This window comes from Corylus avellana, chromosome 7 (genome assembly GCF_965113065.1).
Source record: "Corylus avellana chromosome 7, dhCorAvel1.hap1.2, whole genome shotgun sequence".
Lineage (NCBI taxonomy): Eukaryota > Viridiplantae > Streptophyta > Magnoliopsida > Fagales > Betulaceae > Corylus > Corylus avellana.
The window spans coordinates 1328297-1355069 of NC_142496.1; the positions used below are offsets into that span (position 1 = coordinate 1328297).

Consider the following 26773-nt stretch of genomic DNA (forward strand, 5'->3'; position numbering starts at 1 on the left):
GAGACATACCACAAAAACTTATAACCTAATTTTGAAACCAAACAATTTTACCTTGTTTTTGCTTCTCGGAGCGATCATTACTGTTGTTGTAGTAGCAAAATCTTTCCCTCAGTAATGCATTAAAGGGGAAAATTAGTGTTCATCTCATTAGAGGAACCCAACACACAGAAAAGGGATAAGATAACTCGGAAGATGACCAAAATCATTCCTGTTTTCTTCTTTCTTTATCTTTAAAATTCGTACTTTTTAAAACTCATTTGTTCCTCAAATACAAAGGGAACTTCTCTACTTCAGGCTTCCGGCTGCCGGAAAAAAAAACAAAAGTTAAAAAAAAAAAAATGATAACTAATGATACAAAGTACAGTTATAAGAAGTAGAACACCGTAGTAAAACTGCTTCCCTTTTGCTCATCAGCTCTTTGCTTCGAACATCTGCCGCTTCAGGCAAACAAGAGCCTCGCCTCCCCATAGCACCGGCTTCTCGCAGTCAGATTCAGATTTGCCACGTCGAATAACCCAGATAAAATTCTGGGTCACAAGTTTACGAATTAACACTAAAAATAATTCCTTGCCACCATCAGTGACCAGTTTGATGTTACATTCACCAGTATTTACACAATATTAGAAGTATAGGGTGGCAGCGGTTACAAGATGATATAACAATTGCAGAGGTACATGGCCATCTCTAAAACCCTACAGAAACCATTTATGATCATCCCAAGGCATGACTGGACTGGACTGGCAGGGTTCTAGAATTAAAGAATCAGAGGCCAAGACTTCTCTCAAAACCAAAAGCGCAATTCCACAAAATAATGTAGGTCCCTTGGTTTCACATTCAGTTACTGATCCACCTTCTTTTCCGAGGCGGCCGTTCTGGTTTGATCTCCAAATCTGCAGGAGTCTCACTTTTGGCAGCAGGCAGTACTTCAGTCTCGATCTTCTTAATTGTCAAGGCCTCTTTCTCACTTGGCATCGGAAGCTTGAACCGTTCACTTCGCTTCTTCAACTTCTCCACTGTATCCAGGTGCTTATCTTCCAAAGGTTTTGTGTCGACATCTTTGCTTTCCAGGTCAGAAGCATCTTTCTCTTCAGCCAATGGATGTTGATTATCAACAGCCTCAACTGTCTTAGCAGATTCATCTGGAGGTTTGCTGGCTTCAGAAGGTGCACCATTGTTGTTCCTGTCGATCTCCTTGAATTTCAAGGAAGACGATGACCTATTGTTGATAGTGTAATCCCTCTCGGTGTGGCTAGTCCAACGTTCCAACTTGGAGCGCCCTCTTTTTGAGTCTTGCAGTTCATCTTCTGATGAAGCATCTTCCCTATGTTTTCTGGACGCACGGCGGTGCACCGAGATCTCATGCTCACCATTTCCTTGATCACCAGAACCTTTCAAGCCCTATACAATGGCACAAGAAGAAATATGAATTTGAACACTACCTAAAGGGTTAGACTTCCTACCAGGTTTAAGTACAAAAGTCAACAAACACGAATGAGAAATGAATACAACCCCGCAGGGAGACCTCCTACATTAACCAATAAGGTTAAAGTAGTGAACCCAAAGAGGAACACAACTCACTGGTCTCAACAAAGAGTATCTCAAATTCTCAACCAAAACCCAGATTAATTGATGAAAATAATATCAAATGACAATAGGAAATGCCAATACAAGATGACAATCTGATCGAGACAAACAAAGCAGTTTACAAATTAGTCTGTAAGCCTCAAGAATGACCTCAAGTAATAAAAATCGAATTTTATGTCAGAAACAAACTTTTGATATTTACAAACATCACAATTCATGAGGGTTAGCATTTCTCTCAATGAGTCATATCCAAGAAAGAAAACTGTATGCATTCATTCCTCCCTTAAAATATTTAAAACAAACAATGTTCATATTACCATTACCTTATCTAAGACAAATCAGATATTAAAGCTACTTACGTTTGAGGTTCTTGCCCTAATGGATCTCTTCAATTATAAGCAAAGGCATATGCATCAAATACTACAGAGGTAAATAGTTTAAAACAACCTGTCCACTCCCAAGCCTTGAAAATGGCGTCTTAGCATACACAAGGATTGACAATGCTCACCTTGAATGAGGAAAAGAGTCGATATTCAATATTCCAAATCACTTGCCCAGGCAAGAATTCCATAACAGTGCCCTTTTTATTTATTAATTCACATATTTTAGGTTTTCTAACGGTAACATTGCCACGAAACCTACAAAAATAGGGTTGGTTAGCCCATCTGAATTCTTACAACCTTTATAATTGCCAAGTAAAAGGTACACTGCAAATCCTAGAAACTAGCATCTTTACCCAGAAAACATGAAATTTTGGAAGTGACTACTAGCAATAACATGCTCTGAAATCACGGTTTCAACCTTACTCCAACATCTGAATAATTAAAAGTCAGTGACCAATTATTAAAATGAGCTTCAACAGTCAGACCTCTTTTGTTGTTAGTATTCCAGATGAAAGCATGAGCTTCAAGTTTCAACCAAACCTTGCTGGACCAAGGGATTGAGCTAGATTTGCCTTTTTCCCATAGTCATTTAATTCTAGCAAATTCAAGCTTATGACCTACTTTTCTTCATGTTAAGACATTGTCGAATAACTCAACTTCTAAAAGGGAGAACTTTTTTCCTTATCTTGAAAGAATTCTACATTCTTGTGTCTAAGCATGCTACATACCATCTCATTAATTTGACCACTGTGGTCTTCTTGATTTCTCTTGGAAGGGCCCAAAGCATTGTGATCGCCACCGTCAGAGTCTTTATTCTTCCTTGTAGTCTCTCTATTTTTTTTGTCATGTACTCTTTGGTTATCAGAAGCATTAACAGCACGATCATTACGGGAACTTGATCTCTCCTGCCTGGATCTTCTTTCATCATTACTAAATTGATTTCCACGTGGATAAACATCATCACGTCCCCTATGATGTGAACTTTCATCCTCAATTCGATCCTTTCTCTTGGACTGTTCAGTGTGTCGCACCATGTCTTTAAATTGGTATTCTTTATCAAATCCTTTGTAATCCTCCTTTGCCCTAGCATGGCTAACCAATGCTCTATCATCTGGACCACGCCCACCCCTTACAGCAACCCGTCCTTCTTCTCTTTCCCGCTTGGGTAGGTATTCTTCATGAGACTGTTTTGGCCTGTGCCACTCCTCCCTCTCTCTCTGCCTTTCGCCCCTTTCTCTCTGCGGCCAGCTCTCATCTTTGTGCCTAACAGAGTGGTGATCATCAAGGCTATCTCTAACTCTTAGTTGGTCATCTCTCTTGCGTGGGTCCAAAACTTCATCCCTCTCCCGCTTACGACGACTGGAACTTTCCCTGTGTCCATGCAAGATTTCTTCTTTGTCAGCATGGTCCCTCCTCGGATATTCCTCATCTTTCCTTCTCTTGCTATGGTAATCATCGACATTTTCATACCTACTCTTCAGACCATCATCTCTTTCCCTGTGGCGTGAGACAACCTCCTTATCATAATGAACCCTATAGCTGCCATTATCCAACTGTTTTTTTGAATGTAAATATTCATCTTTCTCGCCGTCTCGAACCTTGCCCCTGTGTCTGGATCCTATTTCATCACCACGCTCTCTCTTCCTCATGTCTTCAGTTCTACTCCTTCTATTATAAGGATCGTCATCTCTCCGTTGCCAGGGTCCATCAGGATTGTCCCTCTCCTTTCGCCTATTAAACCCATCAGTTTTCATAAGCAATTGATGACCTGAGCTAGGATCCCAGTCTCTATAGGGGTAATCTTCTGTTCCTTTTATTGCAGTGCGATTTCTTTCCATATCTTGCCTTCCGTCACGATTCTTTCTTCGGAGACCCTGTTCATTTTCATCAAGGTGCCTTTTCACAGTCTCCACCATGGTTGAATTTCCTTCTTGAATGACTTCCTCCTCAGCCCCATCGCGCCACTTTTGATAGTCCCTGCTGCTTCCTGATCTTGCTTTGCTGTTTTCGCTACTTCTTGCAGCCTTTGAGTCCTCCCCCTCATCAAATTCTTGGAGCACAGGTTGTTCGACACGAGAACTCAATTTTTGTTTCTTTACAACTCCATCTTTAAGGGTGTCATTTGCACCTATCGTGTTCAAAGACATTTCTTCCTTTTCCATTAAAGGGCTTCCATCAGCCAGCACAAGCTCATCATGCTCAGCATCTTTAGGGTCAACACTCAACTCCCTGGCATCCCTAACTGTGTCAGGAGATGATAGCAACGGACTATGTTTATCGTCTAAGCTTTCTACTGACTCTTCCTTCTGATTATCCTGAAATTTCCTATCATGCGTACTTCGATTAGGAGTCACATGAGGGGACTGGTCACTTGTCCGTCCTTGTGTCCGCCTGCATCCAAAAGGAGCGAGTTTATTGAGTTCTCATGCAATCTTACAAGTTAATAATACTTCCAGCTCAGGCTAATAAACATCTGCTAAAAAATTTATAAGAATTTAACCAAGAAACCCATGATAAATACAACAGAACATCATAGTATATTATAGTCAGAAAATTCATTTTCATGCCCAGATAAATACTTGAACGATGCTGTTAACAACCTAGGCAAACAAACTACACTATCATAAGCTGTACTTGATAAAATTCCAGAAGGAAAAAGTATATATTGCCAACTGAAAAGCTCCAAATGGGAATACATACAAATTTCTTTTATTGATCGGACAAAGAAAACAGATAAATACTTGGATGAATGATTTCACAATTACCAGCTTTTACCTCTCTTTTTTATAAGTAATTGAGATATCATTAAAAGTATAAAGCACCCCTAGGTACACAGGAAGTATACAAGAAAAGCTACCTAGCTCAAAAAGAACAAAAAAATCATGACAACTAATCACCAAAAAAAAACAAAATCAGCTGTCCAAAGATGCATTGTATTAAAGACTTAATCTCTTCCGAAGTCCTCTCACGATCCTCAAAACTTCTATCATTCACTTCCCTCTATAGACACCACTAATGCATGAATGCATCATCTTCCACACAGCAGCACTCGAGTGTTGCCGGCAATCTACCAACAAGCATACAAATCGACTACTCATCTAGGCATAACCCAAGACAACCCAAATCAATTGAGGAAAATTTCCAAATAGCACAACTTGTAGGGTGATCAAGTTGTAACTGCTTTTTCTTTCTGACGAGATCATTATTGATTTCTCATATATTATTTATTATCCACTACAACTTGAGTCCTTGTCTCATGCTTCTCTGATCCACGTGAGAGGCAAGTTAATTCTTGGATGAAGGATTTCACAATTACCAGGTTCCACCTCTCTAAGATGATCAACTTGTAACTACTTTCTTTCTTTTTTTTTTTGATAAGTTGTAACTACTTTCTTTCTTACAAGATCATTATTGATTTCTCATACAATTTTACTGTCCACTACATCTTCTTGAATCCGTGTATCAAGCTTCTTTTATAGAATGAGAAGCAAGTTAATTTTGTTGGGCATTCACAAGTTCAGATGATGACACCCTTAGCTTTTGTGTAAAATGATAAGCATTCATTAGCATAAACGCCTGTAAAAAAATTAACATAGAAACACAAGGCACAAGGTGGAACAAAGATTTCAAATACAATCCAAGTAATTGGAATAGGCTTTCTTTCATCAAGGTGGACTTCTCTCCCTAACTTGAAGGAATGTATTAGAACACAAAACTATCACATTGGACAGAATAACATATGGGTGATTTTATAAACATACATCAAAGGTGACATCTATCCAAGACTATTTCATACCTTTCATCATACGTGGTACCAACATTCCCAATAGGATGGACAGAAGTCTGCCCCCGCAAACCAGGATACTGGGCAGGTGCTTCTGGAGAGGGAAGGGATGATACTCCATCCCCATCAGGTAAGTTATTATCAACAGAAGTCATGAAAGGCTTTCTTCTTTTTTCAACCAGATCTCTCTTTCGGCCGTTGTAAGCCAGAGGAAAACCATCAAAATACTCACTGTCCACCTGCACACTGTCTTCTTCAACTACATCACCTTCTCTAAATTCCTCTCTTTGGGGATCATTGTCTGGACGTTCTAGGGCACCATTTCCTGTGGAGGAATCATCCCCTAAAGAGTCCTGCAAGACAATCTGTTGCCCAAATATTTCCAGTTATCTACATTAAATATGCAGCATAAAATGATGCATCTACTTACACATTTAGATCAGTGCACTTTAAGACTGGTTTAATTAAGTACCTCAATAATTGCATCTGAATCACGGATGCGAGGAGGTCGGGTGTCAATGGAAGGAAGACGCTCACCATTACCACCTTCCACCTGTATTGGTCTCCCAGTTGGCTGGTAGGAAATAAAAAACAAAATAAGAAATCATTGAGCCTGGAAGCCGAAGTAGTAAATAATTGCAACATGTCTAGTAGCTACAGATGTTTTACCTAGATTGCTAAAAATTACATGCAAACAATGTGATAGTTAGAGACACAAATAAAGCTATATGAAAATCAGCAGTTAAACCTAGTGGTAGAATATAAAATAATGTTAGACAGCTGTACGTACTATAGCTGTACGTACTATAGGTGGGCGCACACGAGCAGGTCCTTTCGCTAAGTCACTTTGTCCAACATCCGCCTTTCCAAGGTTTGAGTTTTCAGCTGGAACATCATGAACACCAGTGGCAGCTGCCAATTCTGGGGGTAAATCTGGATCGTACTCCTGGGGCAAATAAAAGCCAAAAAAAAATTTTCCTTGGTACCAGAACAGGGGTATAGAAACCACATATTTCTATTGGAAACAACAAAAACTTTCTTGAGATATATAAACACTCAGTACCTGCTCTGTTCGCCCACTTTCATAAACACGAATTTTGCTTTGCATAGTAGACTCCATGCGGAGTTGTTCCTGAGAAATCAAATATGCAGGGACTTAGTTTCTGTTTATGTGGTCGAAAGTATGATTAAAGCTTAATGATATTACCAGTTGCTTGCAATAATCTTTCCAGCTCTCCTCATTCAAACCAAAGTTGAAGAAGTCTGATATATCAACACCAGGATATTTCCATGGTTTCTCCTCAAAATTATCAATGTCAACATCAAATATGGTCCTGAAAATATTCAAGATGGTCAAATAAGCAAATCATGAGGCCAAAAAAAACCATTGAAAATTAAATCTTTTACAGAACCCTTGAATACTGAAATATAAATTTGTTTAGATAAGTAATAAACCAATCTCAAAAAATGCTGAAATATAAATGATATGGACTACATTATCAAAACCTGTAATGAATCACGCAAGAAGAAAAATTGCCCCCTTTTTTCACTTCCCACACTGCTGAACAAGGATTGATTTTGAATAATAGACACAAGTGTGACACTAACAAGTTAACAATGAACACTAAACTCCATCACTACATGATAGTCAGGACCATCTAACAATGAATAAATACTTTTCTTTTTCTTTTTCCCCTCTCTCTTCTGGCAGATAAGATTTATTGGTCTCTCATAGTGTGCACCCACTATAGTACGTAATCTAAAACCTAATTAGTCCATTTATTAGTCATCACTTTCGCTGGATCTCAAGAGTTTTGACTAGAACAGCAGCGTACTAGGCGGGACCCCCACCAAGTGCACATAGTGTGGCATTATATTGTTCAGTTAGAGGAACATATCTGCTTAAAAGGGCTTTAGACAACAGACCAACACCAACCACAGGAGGTAGTGCTGTAGTGAACTAGAATGAAAAGTAAAGAGCAACTACAGTCTAGCTCTTTATACACTAAAAACAATGGTTTTTTTTTTTTTTTGATAAGTAATAAACTGTTTTATTAAAAGCGTAAAGGCGCCCCAACTAAAAATGGAGAGGCCATGCCGCAGCAAACGAGCCACATCCCATGAGGTCAGCTAAGATATAAGAAACTGAAAGAGTAGAATTACATGTTCAGAATGGAGAAGTTTGAAAAACTGGACATACAAGCATCAATGACAACGCAAAAACCCATTACACAAATGAATAAAATATCAAGCATTATCACAATAAGAAATAATGCAAACCGATACATCCTTACCCCACATTTTAATACCTAATAATGGACAACATAAAGAACCAAACAATGAGAATGTTCTAGTACACAGTCACATATGTTTTTATGGACTACATCATCAAAACAATGAGAATGTTTGACATGCGACATGCAATTGTTCTAAACCATGAGATGTTTTAACAACATGCGACTATCGTGATAATTAACAAGCAACCAGCATATGCAGCTAATTGAAAATTACTTATGAGAAGGAAGTGTGAATTCCAGTCCACTGCCAAAACTTCGCCCTGCCATATTGTTCCCCCAACCAGGCGCTCCGAAACCTGAATGGAAACCTTTTTGCATTGGAGGAGCATTTTTTATTCCTGTTGGTCTCCAATCACCTCTACCACGACCAGCTATAGGAACCATGTTGACAAGCGGACGAACTTGGCCTGGGGCTACTCCAGGAATGGAAGTAGTTGCTCCAGGCATTGGTGCTGCACCAGGTCTAACATACTGCATGTTAACAAAAAGTGAATAATTAGGATTTATGTGCAGGGAAAACAAACAGGTATAAGCCAATAATTAAAAAGTTGCTTTAACCATCAAAAAGAATAATTCCAGCTACAGCAGATTCTTTCCTTCCTTTACATAAACAAACAAGAAGCTTTGCAGGTACATCATTCAAAATAAATTAATTTAGACACACTTATCTTGAATTTAAAATACAAGCTCACTGGTAAAGAGAAGAGTGAGGAGGGGGAAGATCAATCTTCCTAGGCACGAATAAAATTCAAAGAACAAGTTTATACATTTCTAAAATTCAAAAAAAAAAAAAAAAAAAGAAGTAACAAGAAACCAAAAATAAGAAGATATAATTCAATCTTAGAGGCCTATCACGGATAACCTTTGTTTGATAAGTTTAAAGATAACCTTTTCAAATCAAATACCAAGGTTAAAGGCAATAACTGTAGATTTAAAATTATTTCATTTTCCTTATAGCATGAAAAAACAAATGATACGCATCAAGAAATACAATGACCCTGAGATAACCACAGAGAATTAACCACTTGTCAGATCACGGGCTGGGAGACAGCAGCTGAAGAATACAAAGGAAGGCTTGATCGATATAGAACCAGTTTTTCCACTGTAAACAAGGGGGTTTGGGCAGGGTAGATATCAATGATAAAGATGCTATGTCATACGAAGCACCGGTGCTTTGGCATAAAAAGTAGGAACCATCATGGAATAACAACGTTTGGAGTGTAGAGCAGAAGCAAGAGTTCCCAAAATATTAAGTAGGATGAAATCAGACCTCAAAAGGACTTTTAAGGCATTTGACCAGTATGTAAACAAAAAGATTGGACTTATCGTACCAGAAAACTACTCCAGCAAAATCTACATCCCCAAAATTGAACAATCGTTACAAACTAGAATTGACGTAAAGTTTGCAAATGCAACCAATGAGGCAGGCAAGCAAAAAATAGTCCAGAGGATGGTAGCATGAGCTTGTCTTTATAAAACATTTTATTAACATAATAACAAACAGAAAATTTTCTATTTTCTATTGTTTTTCCTTTTTCTTTCGAGGTGGGAGGAGTTGTAGGGTGCAGCATTATATAAGATATTTTGTCACTTTAATTTACACATCAAGCAATACAGTTTCTCTACTACACGATGTAGTAGCAGCGTCCACAGTTCCAGCGTTTTACTTTTTGATTTGCAAATGAGCTATATGAATTTGTTCTTGATCATAGGAGTAAAAAACATGGAAGCCAATAAACTGCTTTTACAATAACTGCCCCTTCTCAACCACCCCAACTGTGGCAACCTGCTGTAAAAGATACTTGCAATAGATCAATGAAGGCATGCCGCATATAAATTCCTTGTGGCATAAAGTTACCATATGAGTTTGTTCACTCAATATTCTGAATTTCATCAACAGCATATCTTTCTTCATCATATGAGAGAAGCGGTACCAGAAGAATTAGATGGTGATGCTGACAACAATGACAACGATTATGAAGAAATAGAGGAACAAACAACGCCAACTTTGTGTTAAACATCCATCAGCCTTAATCTCAGAGACTCTACAGATCAGTCGCCGAAGATAAAGTGTTTGCCATCAGAACCTATGTTGTTAAAGTTTCCTAATAATAAATTTACAATCAGGCTCAAATCCTAGCACCAGGCGTTGAAACAAACAGTATGAAGGATAACACCTACACCGCACAGAAATCTTCTACAGACTTTAACACAATATACCTAGTAGCTTGAATAAGGACCCATTATTTATATTGGTAACTGATTGGAAGGGAAATCAGCTCAAATTCTTCCATGATATGCAACTCCCAATAACGCATCGTTGCCAAAATTTTTACTTAAATCAGATGATTTTACACGCAAGCTGCAAGCTGCAAGCATCCTGCCTTTACTTTCAATAGAAATAAAATCTCAAGCATACACTAAGAATCATCAAACACTTACTAAGCCAACCAATTTTCATTTCCATTGCTCCCAGGAAGGAGAAAAATACAATTTTAAGTGGTCACTCCTTTCTACTTTTTCAAACACCAACATACATGAAACTTACCCAGACCGCAAATTCAAATCCAAAGCATCAAATTTTCCCAACAATTCACACTGTACAACAATTACAAGCCACAACCACGCTCCAATTCTCATCAAATAAGGGGAAAACACAAGTCAACCCCATGTACACAAAATTTCCCTATTTTCAAGCAACAGCAGCATATAACACACTGACCTTAAACTGAGAATGAAATGGATGATACCCATGATTGCTATACCCAATTTTCGGAGCCACCACTCCCACGGCCCCTCCGCCACCACCACCAACTTTCCCCGCCTCCCCCGTCTCCTTCCTCTCGCCATCCATCCCAACCGCCTGCCCCGTCGCATCCTCACCCCAATCCTGCGCCTCCAGCTCCTGATTCAGCTCCCCATCCGCCACAATAACCAGCGGGTCCCCGTCTTCATCGTCATCGTCGTCGTCCTCTTCACCACCAATTGCACCTCTTTCCATCGCCATAGGCCCGTGGTTGCTATCATTCAACACTATCTGCAAATCGTCCTCGCTATCACTGTCCCAATCGTTATCGGCGGTAGAAGCTTCTAGATTCGCTGCCGGTGCGCCGGAGAGTCCCGGGATGATCGGCTCAGAGCCAGCATCAAAAATTCCGGTATTAACCTCCTCGATATCGAATTTCACATCCTCAGGAGAAGCCCTTTTCGGTAATTCCACACGCCCCCCGTCCAAAACCCCAGACCGACCAGCAAAATCCTCGACTCTCTCGTCGCGGGGTATCGAATTCGGAGCCAACTCGAGCTCGGTGGGGCGGGTAGCTAGGGTTTGATCGGAGGGACGATTGGGAGCAGCGGAATTGGCGCGGGCAGCTCCAAAGAGGATCTCGTCGTCGTCGCTCTTGAGGTTGAGATCGATCGGACGGGTGAGAGGTGGCGGCGCCAGGGACGCCCCGTGGGTCTCCAGAGCATCGGATGATGACGACGTGGAAGTGAAAGGCCGTAGCACGTCCGTGTACAGATCTCCGAACTCGTCGTCGTCTTCCATTAGAGATGGAAAGAGAGAGAGTGTGTGTGCGTTTGTTAGAGAGAGAGAAGAGAGGAGACTCAGGTAAGCTTGTTGGGGGAAGGGCTTTGAGGTTCGGGAGGTGTTTGTGTGTTTGTTTGTTTGTTTGTGTGTGTGTGCGCGAGGAGAGATGCGTTGAAAGAGTAATGCGGCTTTTTATGTCTCTGTGTTTCCGTTTACACAGCTTTGCTTCCAAGTTCGTTGCCCTTCTTTTCTTTTACTCATTTGTCTTTTTCTTTTTTTCGGATTAAATAGGGTTTGTCATTTTTAACAAGTAATACAAATTACAGATGAAAATTGAAATGCCATTTTTGTTAGGAGAAAATTAGATCAAATAATTTTCTACTTAAGCCCCTGGTTTTGATTTTTGATTTTATTTTTTATTTAACACACGGGCTTTGTCCAATTTTAGTATAAGCATTCTATCAATCTTCCATCACTATAACATCAGTAAAGTGAAATAAAAGTGTGATATATAATTTTTTTTTTTTTGAATATAAGTTAGCGGGTCATTTTCGAAAGAGGTCTGTAGACAAGTAAGTGTGTCTATAGACTATAGCTACTTGAAAAAAAGTAAGAATGTAATGATTTGATCACAATAAATCATATAGGCTATGAATGTTCAAACATATAATAACTAAGCTTATGTTTGGCAAAGGAGTTGATAAATGAAGTGGACTGAAACTGTAGCATATTTGATTGATGTGAAGAAAAAAAAAAATTGTTTTGTAGTGATTTTTTTATTTGAATAGTAATAAAAAGTTAATTTTGAGGTAAAAAGTAAGAAGTTGATGTTAATTTTGAGAGGAATAATGTGAGAATTTTTTTAGAGTTTTGGGTCTTTGGGTCCTCTTTCCAGTCCAGTTCTTTCCCAAGCATAGCCTAAGAAACATGAGAATTTTGGGAATGGTTTAATGATTTTTTTTATGCTTATAGGCCAATATATGATTTGGAAAGTCTCATAGGTCAAACGAATTTTGAGGATAAACCTAGGACAATCCATCAAGGTGCCAAATGGTGAAATTTTTAGCTGGATTTTTTATTATGTTATGCCTCCATGAGTTGACTGTTGAGAGAAAATTGGGTCAAGTTTCATTTGGAGTTTGTATGAAAAATGTTATGAGTTTTGTAAGCTTAAAAGGTCAATCTGGCCAAACTGTGATTTTTAAATATATTAGAAAAGATGTGGTATGGGCCTTACAACTATTGATTTTGGCTTGAGACTAAGAGAAATTCAGATTATTCATGTTGTTTTGAAGTTTTATGAGGCTTTGAGTGAGCACATTTTCTAGGGCTAAGTGTCTTGGTATATGGATTGTAGGCAAATTGATGATTAGGAGGCCCAAATGCCACATAGAGAATAGAACCATCCCAAATAGGTTTATTGAGATTAAGACAAAAAGAAATATTATTTCATACAATTTTAAGAAAAAATTGTTATTATTAGACGTTGTGATGGTAATAAACTAAGTGTAATGATATTCTTCGCACCAATTTATCACATACATTTTATATTGGTTAATGTTACATGTTTTAAATAACTTTTCATATTAATCACTTAAAACACACAACGTCAACCGGTATAAATAAACTATTGGAATAATTGATAAGGTTATATAGAATTACTTGTATTTGTGTCCCTAAAAAAATGAGGTAGTTTTTAAAATTATCATTTGATCAAAATCTAATAATGATCGATCACAACGTCAATAACGATTTTAAAAGCCACGTCATTTTTGGATAAACACAGTATGAACTTGTAGCATTAACATTTTTGTTGTAAATTTTATAACAGAAATTATATACAATTTCAATTATATAATTAAATTTTTTTAAAAATACAAAGAAATATCATTCACGCTTGGAAGTACCATTTGGTTTCCACGGGCATGGGTGTGAATACTTACATCTGAGAAAAATTACAGTTTGTCTCACACACGCACGGAGTAAGACGAAGATGATCGGAGTTGGGAAGATCAAGCAGTACTCCAACGTCCTCGACAAGCCCCTCAGCAAGGGCAAGCAAGAGGTCTCTCTCTCTCTCTCTCGAACTTTGCTCTCTTAATCAGTTACCGAATCAATTCCAAATAGCGGTGTTCAGCTCACTTCGAAACGTTTCTTTAAATTCTTCTTAGATCTCTCCGAAATTTTGTCAAAGCATTTGAATCTCTGCGCGTTTTGGTTCCAAAAAGCGCAAAATGAAGAAAGAGAGCGAGATTTGAGATTCTATATTCATTTTTGGTGACTTTTCGGCTTATAAATTGAGGTTTTGTTTGCAGGTCAGTTTGAGCGCGTTTGCGTTCCTGTTTTCTGAGCTTGTGCAGTACAATCAGACGCAGGTGGACAACATTGCCGAGTTAGAAAGAAGGTGAAATTGTTCACTACCGCGTATTGGCTATCGCATTCTATATTATGCTTTTGTATACTGAGTTCGGGTTATTGTTTGGTTGCCGAGAAAATTGATGATGAGAATGAAAGTTTCATAGATGTTTTACGTTGTCTTCTATTGCAAATAATGGAATTTCATTGATTCGACTAGGTTGGATGGTTCTACGCAGTTGTCTTTGAGTGATTTTACTTTTTCATGTTTTAAGTGAGAAACTCGATATTGTACTTTAAATCTAGCTTTGTTGGCCAAACAAAGCATAAATTGATAGAAGTTGGAGATTATATTTGAAGGTAAAGAAAGAAGAAAAAGACCCTTAGAAATTGGATGGTTAGAAGCTTTCAGCTGAGACATGGGTTGCTTAGATTGACTTTTCTTGAAATTTTTCCATTTGAGTGTTTGACAAAATTTATGGTACATGGAACAGGCTGGAGGATGCAGGCTATGCGGTTGGGGCTCGAGTTTTGGAACTTCTTTGCCATAGAGATAAGGTATGTGACACTGTTGAAGTTCTACTTTGGGTTCATGTCTTCCTGAATGCAATTGTATTGGGATATTATTGTGGTTTTGCTGTAATGGGTTGTCATCAATCAAAATCAACTAGTATTGTGGGTTTGTAATATGTTCTCTATTTAGGTTTGCAAATGTGTGTAATGCATGAGTGTGGTATATATCTAATCTTTCATGAGGTTAGCATGAATAGAATAGTGATGTTTTTCTTGATGCCACAGGGAAACAGAAGGGAAACACGATTGTTGGGCATTCTTTCCTTTGTACACAGCACTGTATGGAAGGTGTTATTTGGAAAGGTGAATGCTGTTGTTGTTATTTTTGTTTATTCTTCCCCCTGTAGTTCAATGGTTTTTAAATGAAACAATTTATTGCATTTTGTTTGTCAGCAACTGAATGTTGTACTCAGTAATATCATTCAATCTCTGAATGTTTTGTGACAAGCCTGTGCTAAGATAGGGGGAAGTTCTGACAATTATATTAGAACTTAGAAGTGTTTGAACAATTGAAGTATATTTTGTGGTAGCAAACTTATTAATTTGCTGTTACTTGTTTTAATTTATGGATTCTGTTTTAATGTAATTCTTTTGAGTGAGGTTACTCTTGACTTCTTGTTCTCATTTTCTTGGTGGCGTCTGGTGAAGTTTTGTTGGTAATATGGTTAATTTGGTGTCCAGTTGGTTACTTAGGATATAACTGGATCTATGTGGCCGTTTTGGTAGACAGCAGTCACAGAACGTAAAAAAATTGTTGGTTAAGTTGGATTTTGGTTTTATTCTTGCCAACCACATAAAAGGGTAATAAAAAATTTATGCCAATCAGTTAGACTGCATGAATAATAGAAATAGTTATATTGCATGAACCAAATGAAATATCGTCTTTGCTCCATTGGTTTAGCAGAAAAAATGGTAATGTTGACTGTTCTGCATGATTCCATGAATCTTCATTTGTATCAATGCACAATTTAGGCCCAAAATTTCCCCTGCTAGCTTTTAGTTCTGTTCTTTCTGTACTATAATATGATATACTTCTGTTAAGCAATAATCTTACCAAATCCTCTTTTTGATCATTTTAGGTGGCTGACTCACTTGAGAAAGGCACTGAACATGAAGATGAATACATGATCAGTGAGAAGGAGCTCCTTGTGAACAGGTAAAAATTCCTGGCTATTATAATTTTTTAGTGCAGATATTACAGCTAGCTGGATATTTAGGTTTACGTTATTGTCCAGCTAATTGCTCCAATTTGGGGTTGTAGATTTATTTCAATTCCAAAAGACATGGGGACATTTAATTGTGGGGCATTTGTTGCTGGAATAGTAAGGGTAAGTACTTCATTGCCTTTGTTCCTATTAGCTGATAGTCTAGGTGTTGGAGGCTCTAATGTGATTTTTCTTTATCTTTGAAGGGTGTTTTGGACAGTGCTGGTTTTCCTGCTGTTGTAACAGCTCATTTTGTGCCAATGGAAGGTCAGCAACGACCTCGGACAACCATTTTGATCAAATTTGCTGAAGAGGTAAAGGAAAACATTCTCCTTTCCAAGTATGTTATTTGGAGTTAACTTCAATGAGTAGAAAAGTTGGCTGAGTCTCGTCCTTGGGACCCAGAGGTCTCAATTCATGTTCTGATGATGTATGTGGTTGGTCGGTGATTACAGGCATGGTATAACAATTTTTTTAAAAAAAACTGTTTACAGTTGATAAAAGGTTTTCCACACATTATGGCTTTCTTTCTAAACAAAGCTGATATCATCCTCTTGAAACATTCCCACCCCTTATCTTCCTTTTCTTCTCTCCCCAAAATGTGTAGATAGAAGGTTTTCCACACATTATGGCTTTCTTTCTAAACAAAGCTGATATCATCCTCTTGAAACATTCCCACCCCTTATCTCCTTTTCTTCTCTTCCCAAAATGTGTAGCTCCACTGTCCCAGTAAATTAGAACTTGCATGTGTTTGCTACTGCGGTTTACTTAATCTGGTATGAATATTAAATATATGCTTAATGTTAGTGTGGATGGATTCTTGCATTATGTGACTCAGCTCAAGAGTGCTTTGCAATTGCATGCAGATCTAGATTATTTTCTGCACTACTTAATTAACTGAACAACCATTACTTGCATAGGGAGTTGTACTGTTCAAGCAATTTGTTGGTACTTAGGTCACTGCAAATCAATGAATGAGTATCAAAATTAGTGCATTTATATGTGTTATATTTGCAATTGATCGATTATACCTATACTTTTTTCCATTAAATTTGAATGCTTCTAAGGGCCTTATAATATGTGCTAAATGTTACCTTTAATACATAAGAGATCAGTGTTCCCTGCAACTAAGTATCTTTCCACAAAGATATCCATAACCCCTCTAGAAAGCTTTCCTTTCTGTTTTGTATCTCACTCTAGTTCTAACTTCCAAGTTACGGAGACAATGTCCATAGTTGCCATTTTTCATTTGTGGGAATGCCTCAGGTGATGTAGGCTAAAAACTGTAGTTACCACCCTTAGATGTGCACTACATAGAGTATAATAGAAATTGAGCCTTGATCTCTTGTTCAGGGTTTATCATATCAAATGTCATGAGGATTAATGAGTATAATGTTCCAGATTATCAATATCTGATGTTTGATCCCAAACGATCTCCATGGGTCTCTTGTCATACATCTTTGTAATTTTCCGTTTCTTTAATTAAAGACTGATATGTTGCTATAGGGAGTTTTGAGTTGATTCAAAATTACATTGGTTTGAAGATGGCATATTGTTGGAGAGTCAGGAGGGGAGATTAGATGCCTACTGAAAAAAGAAAAAAAGGAAATAAAAAAACAGTAAAACAGACTGAATATGGTAAAGTTGGGCATGTTGGAGTTACGTAAACACAATATTAGAATATGGTGACATAAGGCTTGCCTGGGGGTTTTGATTGTCAAATGTAGTGTTCTCTGAGGTTCTTAGCATGTTCCACTTCCACTTGGCCTAAGGATATATGTAACCTATGTCAATCCAACCTGAACGAGAAATGCGTGGGATGATGGTCATTACTCATTAGCATAGTTCTCAAATTCCATTGAGCAACATACAGCTAATCATACTAAACAGGAGCTTGAATAAAATTGCTTGCAGGAGCAAGTGGTTAATGATAGTGCACTCTCTTAATAAGAGGGTCTATATTTTTACCGGATCTTCTAAACTTAATTTGTCATAGTTTTTTCTTACAGATTTAGTACAATTGAGTTTTATAGCTGTTCATCCCTATTGTACTGGGTGGAGGGTGTATGCTGTTTCACAATTTTCTTCTTTCAAGTCAGATCTAGTGAGTTCAGTCTGCATAACTCCTCCATATCCACTATCTTACTCATCATACCGCTTAACTATCTCTATATTTGTTTTTCCTGGATGATATTTCCATTTTCTTTGTTAAGGGGCCTCTGAAGTGTAAACAGGCTTTTGGAGTTCATTTTAAAATTCTCTTCTCCGTGTACTTTATCCCCAATATTTTTTGTGGTACAGCATATTTGATTATATCAACATATAAGGTGTATCCTTCACTTAAGCACATATTATGTAAATAGAACTAAAAAAGATGTTTTCTATTAAATGCGTAAAGACCCATCATCGCAACATAAACTAGTTAATTATATTGCCATTCTTGCAGCTTGTTCTTTTTCTGACTAGTTAGCATCTACCACTAGTTTTCTAATCTGTTTTTGGCTTATTTTTTCTAGGTACTGCAAAGAGAAGCAAGGTTAGGTTAATGTTTGTGCCAGGATTTATTACATGTAATGTTTGTGATGATCAGCAAGAACATGATGAATAGATGGTGAAGGATGGTGAGATATTAGCTGGTTTGTCAAATAAATAGGATTTTCACCTGCCAGTTCTCTCACTTGGGCCAACTTGAATTCCTATCATTGATTTCTGTTGCTTTACACTCTACTTCATGTCACAATAACTATGCTGATGTAGAATTAGCAATCATTATTGTCAGTTGACTTAGAAAAGGAACAAAAGGGGAAAAAAAGAAAATCATGTTTATTTCAATGTTCATAGGAACTAAGAGGAGTGTTTAAGGAGAGAAAAAGTTCTTGTATGCCTTGTTGCAATTTCAAAGAGCACAGCTTTATTTGTTATTGAAGTGTGGATCTTGTTATAGTATAATGGAGGAGCGACTTTCACATGGTAAGGGTGATGATACTTTTGTTTTTGAAGTTACACTTCTACTGTTCACATTGATTATGGTAATAACTATGGTGATATTAATATATCAAGTATGATTTTGGTGAATTTCAGACAAAATATTTACAGTAAAATTCCTAGTTAGTTTTCGAGGGCTTAATATAATATATACTGGATGTTTCCCTAAATTACTTGATACACGGTTTTGGTGGGTAGGGTCGTGTATTTAGGGTTTACTCTCTAGGAGTAAGTCCGAAGGGCCCTACCTAGGTGAAGTTCCGCGTCATCAAAAAATTATGTACTGGATGTTGGTTTCAAAAAGGAAGAAGTTTCATGAAAATTGATACATTGTTGTCTGGAAGGCATCAGAAATATCTGGATCTTCCAGGTTCCCTTTTGAGTTCTGAAGCCATTGATTTGAGAATGATACTGTCTTCTGTAGTTGGATTTCCCAATAAGCTTTTAAAAGCAAGTTTTCCAGATTCTGAATGCATATGCATTAAAGCAACTCTGGAAACCTCTTTAGGTTACATGTGTGCTGCACGGACGACTTTCTGTTGCTTAATGCTGCTTATTCCTGCTTTAAAGAAACAAGCAATCTGTGTATAACACACCTATATTTCCTAAATTCTCTTCCCTTATCCTTTATTATTTATCTTTTTGTCTTTCACTCTTCTATAAAAAGAGTGCAACCAAGTCTTTTGTAAACAACGAATGTAAAATAGTTGAGTTTTCCTTAATTACCTTATAGCTATACTTCAAGCAGATATCTTGCCGTGGTTAAAGCAATGCAACAATAAATTACGCTACTTTCTAATTTCCCAGGTTTAGAAGATATCCTAAGAGATTTTATAAAATCGTTAAAGAGCAATTTTGTGGATGTCTTGGAGAACCAACAATTCAAGATGATGCTAGCTTTATGCTATCCAAGTTAGAGTTGTGCAATATTTGTCATTTTGAAGAATATGTTAAAACTAATAAAAATAAAATAAAATAAAAAACTATTTTTAGGTAAACCCACAAAAAAATGTGTAGAAAAAATTATTCAGAATTTCTTAAGAATACCGATAAAAAATGTTAGTTTTTGTGTTGGTTTAATTCAGTTTCAAAATGCAAATGTTACTATCCACAGGTTCAAACACTAATATAGAATGCTCAAAATCAAATCTCCACCATTCATAATGTAGATTCATGTGTCATAAACGTCCCTGCAAAGTTTCAACTTAATCGGACTACAAACACTTATCGATCAAAGCTATTGATCAAGGACCGACGGAATTTCCAGATTGTTGATGATTGCTGATTTTCACCTCTGCATGCCCTGTCCGGACAATAGTTCCAGAAACTCAGTTTTTGCTCCGCAAGGCTTTGTCCGGACAGCCTATTAACCTATCCGGACACCCCGAAAGTTTTACACCCAAAACGTGATTTGAAGTGTGTCAAGTCTCGGGTTTTGTCGAGGGTATATATATATATATCTTTATAGAGAGAGATGTACGAAATTCTAGCCTAGGTTTCATGAGAGGCTGTGCTTAGAGAGAAAATCTGTGTGAGCCTGATTATTCCTCTTAGAGGATTATTGTTAGTTTCATTGAGTTTCATTGAGAAGTCTATCAGAATGATCCAATAAAGGAAAATCACGTTGAAGAAGATTGTGAGTAAGGAGACGAGTTGGAGGTTTATCGATCTTATAGAGTCAAGGTCTTGCAAACAGCTGTAAGTGTTCCTAGTGTCTGTAATCTCTGGATAATCTTTTGATAGTGATTTCTTGGGTTTGGTTGCCCCGAAGAGGTTTTACTTTTAGAGCGTTTTTTAAAATGTTTCCTCTTCGTCACCAAAATCCTTGTGTGTAATTGTTCATATTTTGGTGATTGTTTACTTAGTTTTAAATATCCGTTAATTCCGCATAAATTGTGATATTTAAACCTGTTAATCGTTTTTCAAAAACCAATAACCTTGCTCGGAATAAATTTTGTTCTAAGACAAATTACATAACAATATTTACCAATGCTAAAATACAGGTAAAAAAACCATATTTACTTATTCATTCTCATTATACCAACAATGCTGTGTAAAGATATTAAAAGAATCTCTGGAAAAAGAACCGAATGCGGAGCCACTGCAACAATTCTCTAAACATCAAGCAGCTGGCAGCACAAGAATTGCAAGGGTTCAAGTGAAGGAAACAAGGTGGCCAGCTTTGTGCAGCATCCTTTCACCCTTTCTTAAGGGTTCAAGAAATCTCAAAGAGATTCATTCAAGCATCTTTTGCTCCTTTTCCTTGTATGTTGTTAACCAAGGGACACATTATGCATGATTTTTTTGATTTCTTCTTTTCTGAGAATCAAATCATTAACAACGATGTTGCTGGTTTGCAAGATATACATTACAAGTATTCGGAGATACAGATTTCCTTTTATCATTAAGAATCACTACACTTCCACTATACAAACTGCTGCAAAAATGTACAACAACTACAACAAAGGAAAATTTATGCAGCAGACAAGATTTCACAATACAACACAAATAGCTTTCATTCTTATTATCATTTCATAATTTTTTTTCCTTTCTCTGTCTTTGTCTTTCTCTCTGTCTCTTTTCAATGAGCACTCTGTCCGTTTTCAAAGCCAAGACCATACAAAACACCAGCATATTTCTCAGGCGAGCCATGAAAGAAATTCTTTTTCATTTTCATGAATGCAGAGCAAGTAAGCAGACTATCCGAACCTGCTTGGTGACAGCTACCAATTCTCTCGACATCCAAGAGCTCGGCAAGCTTGTTCAGCCCGCCATGGAGGCTGTTGCAGAACCTCATCAGATGCTTGATATCATACAGCGTGGGGAAGTAAACCTTGATCAGATCGAAGAACCCCGCCTGCGAATCGGGGAGATTCTGGCAGGTGAGGAGCTTGAGCAAATACCCGAAATCATACCCGCTATGGAAGGTAACCCAATGGACATTATCATTCAACACAATCCCCGACGACATCAGCAGCTCGCTAAACCGGCGAGCATCGACGCCCTTCTCATTGTTCATCTGGAAATCAATGCCGCTCTGGGATAGCAGCTCAATGGAGTCATTCGCATACACATCCTCGTTGGGATTAAACTCCCGGAAATTGAATTGCCAAACACAATATTTATCAGTCCCACAGGTGGGGAGATTCCCTTTCTCATCAGAAAGCGTAAGACCCAGCTGAATTAGCTTCAAGAGATCCACATTAGCCTTGAGGTTCTGGTAATTGTAGTCAAAGCTGCTCTTGAAATTCCCTACCGGACGGAGAACGATTCCCGGAAACTCGGTATCCATTGCAATGTATGGGTAATCGTCTACAATGCCCCGAATCAGAGCAAATTCATCATCAAGATTATCGTTCCAAACTTCCCGGATGTGAATCGAATCGCTTTTCGGCAAAATCGACATTTTCTTTCGCGTATGCAACGGTATTTGGAAGAAACAACAAAGCCTCAACAAAAACCAAAAACCCTAAATCTGCACATATGGCCCAAGAAAACGAATCCCAAATCAAAACAATAGAAACTCTTACCATATCTTAAAATTCCAAGCACTCCACGCATTCAATACCAGAAACGGAAGATAAAGACAAACCAAGAAATGAGAATAGGAACCATGAAATCTTACCTCCAATACTTACAATCCGAAAAGCTCCCTTGGAGTTCGGGAAATGAGGGTCTTGGGATAACTGGGTCGCAGGGAATGGGGATTTCCTGGGCAAATGGTGGGATTTTATAGCGTCTTCTGAGTTTTATCAAACGAGGTTTTTCTGGGAAAGAGATGGGTTTTGCAGAGAGAACCAAAAAGAAACTTTTTTTTTTGTTTTTTTAATTATATATTAAAAAAAGAAAAAGAAAAAGGAAATATAGAAATGAGCAAATGGCAGAGGAAGGGCTTGGAAGAAAGCTGTGTATAAAAGCCTCAGCCTCCTTCTGCCTTCGCTTTATTCACCGTAACAAGAAGATGGGCTACAGGTCAGCGAGAGAGATTTGAGAGGAAGAGAGCTGGCTTCTGGTGTGTGGTGCTTATATGGCCCCATTTTCTTTCCTTTATTTCTTTTCTACCCAGGTTTTCTTTTTTTCTTCTTCTTTTTCCCTTTTTCTCATTTTTATTGTACTCTTTTTTTTTTTACTGAGCAAATAATGCACCAAAAAACATATAAACAGTAAAAATGGAAAGAAGAAGAAGAAGAAGAATTGACTAGTTGTTGATGCTACCAATAAGAAAATATTAGGAACTTACAAAAAAATAATAATGATAGAAGGAAGAGAAGAAATAAGGATACTTTCTTTTTGACCAATTGAAACTATAATGAACTTTCCAAGAAGATCAATCTGGAATAATATTCAGGCAAGGATTTTTTTTTATTTTTTATTTTTTTTATTTTTTGCCATAAGTCTTACAACAATAAATAAAATAGTATAGGTTGGGCATATATGTTATGGTGTAGGAGAATTTTTACACGGTAATTTTTTCTATCACGTTAGGGAGTCGAGACTTAGGAGTATATATAACACTCAAGGTATTGGGCATGAATTCTCTCTTATTAAATTGTGCAAATAATACAAAAATTCATGCGTTTTGGAAAAGTGAATTTTGCATTTTCGATTGCTCAAAAAAATGTAAACCTCGTAGCCTCCTTTTTTAGGTTACTTAAATTTATGTATTATTCGAACAACGTAATAACATAAATCTTGATCCGTTGGGCATTGACCATTTAAACTTTATACTGTAGCTTGGAAATTTTGGGGTTCCATGCTAACTTAACTCAACAACCATATGAATTATCTTTGACACATTTTTTTTTTTTTTAAGATGTTTCTCTTAGATATTTTATGTAGTAATAAATGTAAAAATTAATCTCCGGCTTGAGTCCAATTTTAATTAGAATTAGACTTCTCCAATTCTATATGAAATCTATAAAGTAACACTTAAAAATCCTGGTTTTACATTTCAATTTGACCAACCGCAATTCATTGAAGGAAGATGTAATTTCGTCAAAAAGTTTGTCCTCCACTTGTTTCTGCTCTTATCAACATCCTGGCCCAGTGGGCCCTTCTTTTAAGCCATATCCATCAAGACATGTTCTTCCGATAAATTCATTATATCAGAATCTTGTTCAAGCAGCGCTTTCATAGCTCAGTTGGTTAGAGCACCCGTTTAGTAAGCGGGAGGTCTTGAGTTCGACTCTCAATGAAAGCAATTCATCAAAAACCATTAGTCGTCTACCTTTTTACTTGCTTTAGACAAAGCCATCCCAACCAGCTACGACCCATACCCATCAACTTTTTACTTGCTTTAGACAAAGCCATCCCAACCTGCTACGAACCATACCCATCAACTCGTTATATTTAATGACCAAATAACTTCAATTCCAGATGTTAAATAGCTGAATGACTTATTTTGTTTTCCTTTTGATCTTTTGTTAAAGGATCCGAATCCCCAGCACTGTCAACGTTGGAACCAAGGAGGGCTTTAGAGGGATTTTTGTTTGTTATGGAGTGAACAAGTCAGTAAAAGAAAAGCATGCATCTCTTGCTACCATTAGGCTACTCTGAAATATGACAACCATTCTTGGCCATCCCCAAGATGATGACCTAAATTAAGCCTCGGGCACTTTCACCACTAAAATATATTACTGAACCACATTAGAAGTTATGTCTTCCTTAAATAAAGCCCATATAATGGTCCAGGCAACAGCCTAATCAATCCATTAAAAGAAGAAAAAAAATTAATTTGAAAAGAAAATCATCATCAACCTTTATTCTGATATCCCTATCCTTTTGCATCAGCTTTTATGAAAAAGTTCTTGCCCTGTAGCATGTCTTTTGTATCAAATATATAATTCACATCACATCTAAATTCCATTAATTTCAGCACAAGGACAGTTGCCCTGAAAATCGTTGACTAAATTTCAGTGATAATATCCACAGAAAGTCATTTACTGGGCAACTCATCGCTGAGAAAGAAAGTGCAATTTCAGGCAACCTTGATAGTCACCAAAAAGTAAACAACTAGCCTATATGACAAATTGGTCCAAATCAATGTGCAAAGAGAATGCATACAATCCCCCAAAGGCCAGTGTAGGAGTACCTCAAACAACACCAGCTAAATTTCACGCTAAAATATGGACTCTACAGGATCCAAGACTTGCCACTACGATTTACTCCCATCCTCCTCATGTACAAAAATGAGAAAAGAACAACCAATTCTTCTATCGACGTACATGTACGATGAACCGTTAGAATGCAGCTAATTTAACAATCAATTCAAAAATATTGGTACAACAACCATTAATACTAATGTATAAAAATATTACTCCTATAATCAATTCTAATACCATATACATGCGCATCTCTTATGCTAGTGTGCAACAAGCACAAATATATATAAGTTTCGATGTCAATCATATACCCCTTACTTTGTCAACTATGTAGGTCAACCCAATCTTCTATTAAATCAAAACCAGAGCTCCTACTAATCACTCAAGAAAGCAGAAGAAGAAATCTGCTAATGCAGAGGTCATTGTACGGTGTTATCATGCAACAATTGATCAAAACAAATTTGTACATCAAATAAGTCTGCTTAATCAGCAAACCAATAACATATGACAACAAGGATTACACACACAAGCTCATGAAATCCATGTTTTCTGTTAATGATCAAGTTCAAATTACAACAGAACCAATAATGACAACACCAAAGAAACCTTAAAAAGAAGAAAATATCATACTTCATAGTTCATACCACACCAATCAGTTCCTACCAAGTGGTAAAGACCTACATGAATATGTCTCCTTAAAATTTGACTTCTTCGAGGATGTAAATATCGAAGCATATACTTCCTTGTTAGCATTGGCCGGGACCATATCCCCTGCCTTAAACCGCTTCACCATGCCATTCCCACCAGCCCCACCATTCGCAATCTTCCCATTTCCATCCACTTTACCTGAAACTACCTTCTTTGCGCACGCCTTCCCATCGATCCCATGCTTCGCACCGCTCAGCCTTGACACCTCCAATCCGTCACCCACCTCCCCATTCTTCACTCTCTTCACCTTTTTCTCCCTCGTCTTCGCCTTCTCCTCCTCCATTTGCTCCCTCAGCTCAGCCACCTCCTCCTCGCTCCCATTGATCACAATCTTGTCCGATTCCTTAAACTCCTCATGACACACCAAGCACGCCGAGGATTTCACCATCTTCAAAGCCTTTGCACTCAACACATGGCCACAATTCCTCAGAGCCAAAAACCTATACTTCCCATTGAACTCCAACCCCGTGATCGGGCACTGCAACTGCGCATTTTCACCCGGTTCCACCGCCCCGGGAGCCATCGAAAACCTGACGTTTATCATGTCCTTCAATCCCTTGATATGCCCAAATTCCTTGGGCAATTTCTTGCCCAGTAGAGCCTCCACAAGCGCTTCCTTGTTGAAAACGCTACCGAGCCGATCAATCACGCAGGGCTCTTTCAAGGGTTCGTTGGAGAGCGCGCAATTGGACCACTTGGAGAGCCTCTGCTCGTTGGGGTCGACCTTGTCGGGCTTCCGCTCGGAGTACATGTGTAGATAGCAGTCGCGGGACTCGGCGCCCGTGGCGCCGCCGTCGCCGCCACCTCCGGAGATCCGTGGGCGTAATACCAGGGTGGAAAGCGGGACAATTTGGGGATTTCGGAGCGGGGTGGAGTCCGGGAGTGGCTTGCCATTGAGGGTGAAGAAGAAGAGGGATTGGGTGGACGGTTTGGGGAGGAGGGAGAGCTTCAGGTGGCGGAGGGTTTGGGTTAGGATTTGGGCTGGGGTTAGGGTTAGGGTTTGGGTGGGGATTTGGGGGTCGGGGTATTGGACGAAGATTTGGAGATCCATTGTTTTTAGGTTTTGGTTGATGATGATTTGGGAATTATCGGAGAATGCAAATTTAGGGGATGTTATGGGCTTCAGTGGGTCACACACCGACTTTGAGAACAACTGGAGGAAAGATCCGTATCCTATTTATCTCTCTCTCTCTCTCTCTCTCTCTATATATATATATATATATTAAGTATTTATCCTATTAATTTGCTGTCCTAATTTAATAATTTGTA

General features: G+C 38.0%; 4 protein-coding genes and 1 non-coding gene across 6 annotated transcripts; 2 read left to right on the forward strand and 3 right to left on the reverse strand.

Annotated features, from left to right (window-relative positions):
* Window positions 1–193: 193 nt before the first annotated feature.
* Window positions 194–11782, reverse strand: FIP1[V] (FIP1[V]-like protein). 2 transcript variants are annotated; one of them, XM_059597092.2, is made up of 9 exons: window positions 10771–11782; window positions 8263–8519; window positions 6959–7085; window positions 6815–6883; window positions 6557–6697; window positions 6224–6325; window positions 5764–6116; window positions 2696–4358; window positions 194–1398 (listed from the first exon to the last, which is right to left on the reverse strand). In XM_059597092.2, the coding sequence occupies exons 1-9, from the start codon at window positions 11593–11595 to the stop codon at window positions 835–837; spliced, it is 4101 nt and encodes a 1366-aa protein (XP_059453075.2). In that variant the 5' UTR covers window positions 11596–11782; the 3' UTR covers window positions 194–834. The 2 variants fall into 2 exon arrangements, with proteins under 2 accessions (XP_059453075.2, XP_059453074.2); XM_059597091.2 differs by having other exon boundaries at window positions 6542–6697.
* Window positions 11783–13486: 1704 nt separating this feature from the next.
* LOC132185861 (Transport protein particle (TRAPP) component) lies at window positions 13487–18678 on the forward strand. The gene is made up of 8 exons (XM_059599664.2): window positions 13487–13642; window positions 13893–13981; window positions 14427–14490; window positions 14731–14808; window positions 15585–15661; window positions 15767–15833; window positions 15917–16024; window positions 18227–18678. Exons 1-8 carry the CDS (start codon window positions 13571–13573, stop codon window positions 18254–18256), a joined length of 585 nt encoding a protein of 194 aa, XP_059455647.1. The 5' UTR covers window positions 13487–13570; the 3' UTR covers window positions 18257–18678.
* Window positions 18679–21026: 2348 nt separating this feature from the next.
* Window positions 21027–22692, reverse strand: LOC132184945 (putative CCR4-associated factor 1 homolog 7). Its single transcript, XM_059598737.2, has 2 exons — window positions 22321–22692; window positions 21027–22170 (listed from the first exon to the last, which is right to left on the reverse strand). Exon 2 carries the CDS (start codon window positions 22099–22101, stop codon window positions 21277–21279), a length of 825 nt encoding a protein of 274 aa, XP_059454720.1. The 5' UTR covers window positions 22102–22170; window positions 22321–22692; the 3' UTR covers window positions 21027–21276.
* A 1129-nt stretch (window positions 22693–23821) lies between these two features.
* Window positions 23822–23895, forward strand: TRNAT-AGU (transfer RNA threonine (anticodon AGU)). Its single transcript has one exon. It is a non-coding gene; the product is annotated as a tRNA-Thr (tRNA).
* Window positions 23896–25189: 1294 nt separating this feature from the next.
* Window positions 25190–26667, reverse strand: LOC132184944 (RTF2 RING-finger protein). The gene has a single exon (XM_059598735.2). The coding sequence runs from the start codon at window positions 26553–26555 to the stop codon at window positions 25449–25451; it is 1107 nt and encodes a 368-aa protein (XP_059454718.2). The 5' UTR covers window positions 26556–26667; the 3' UTR covers window positions 25190–25448.
* Window positions 26668–26773: the final 106 nt, after the last annotated feature.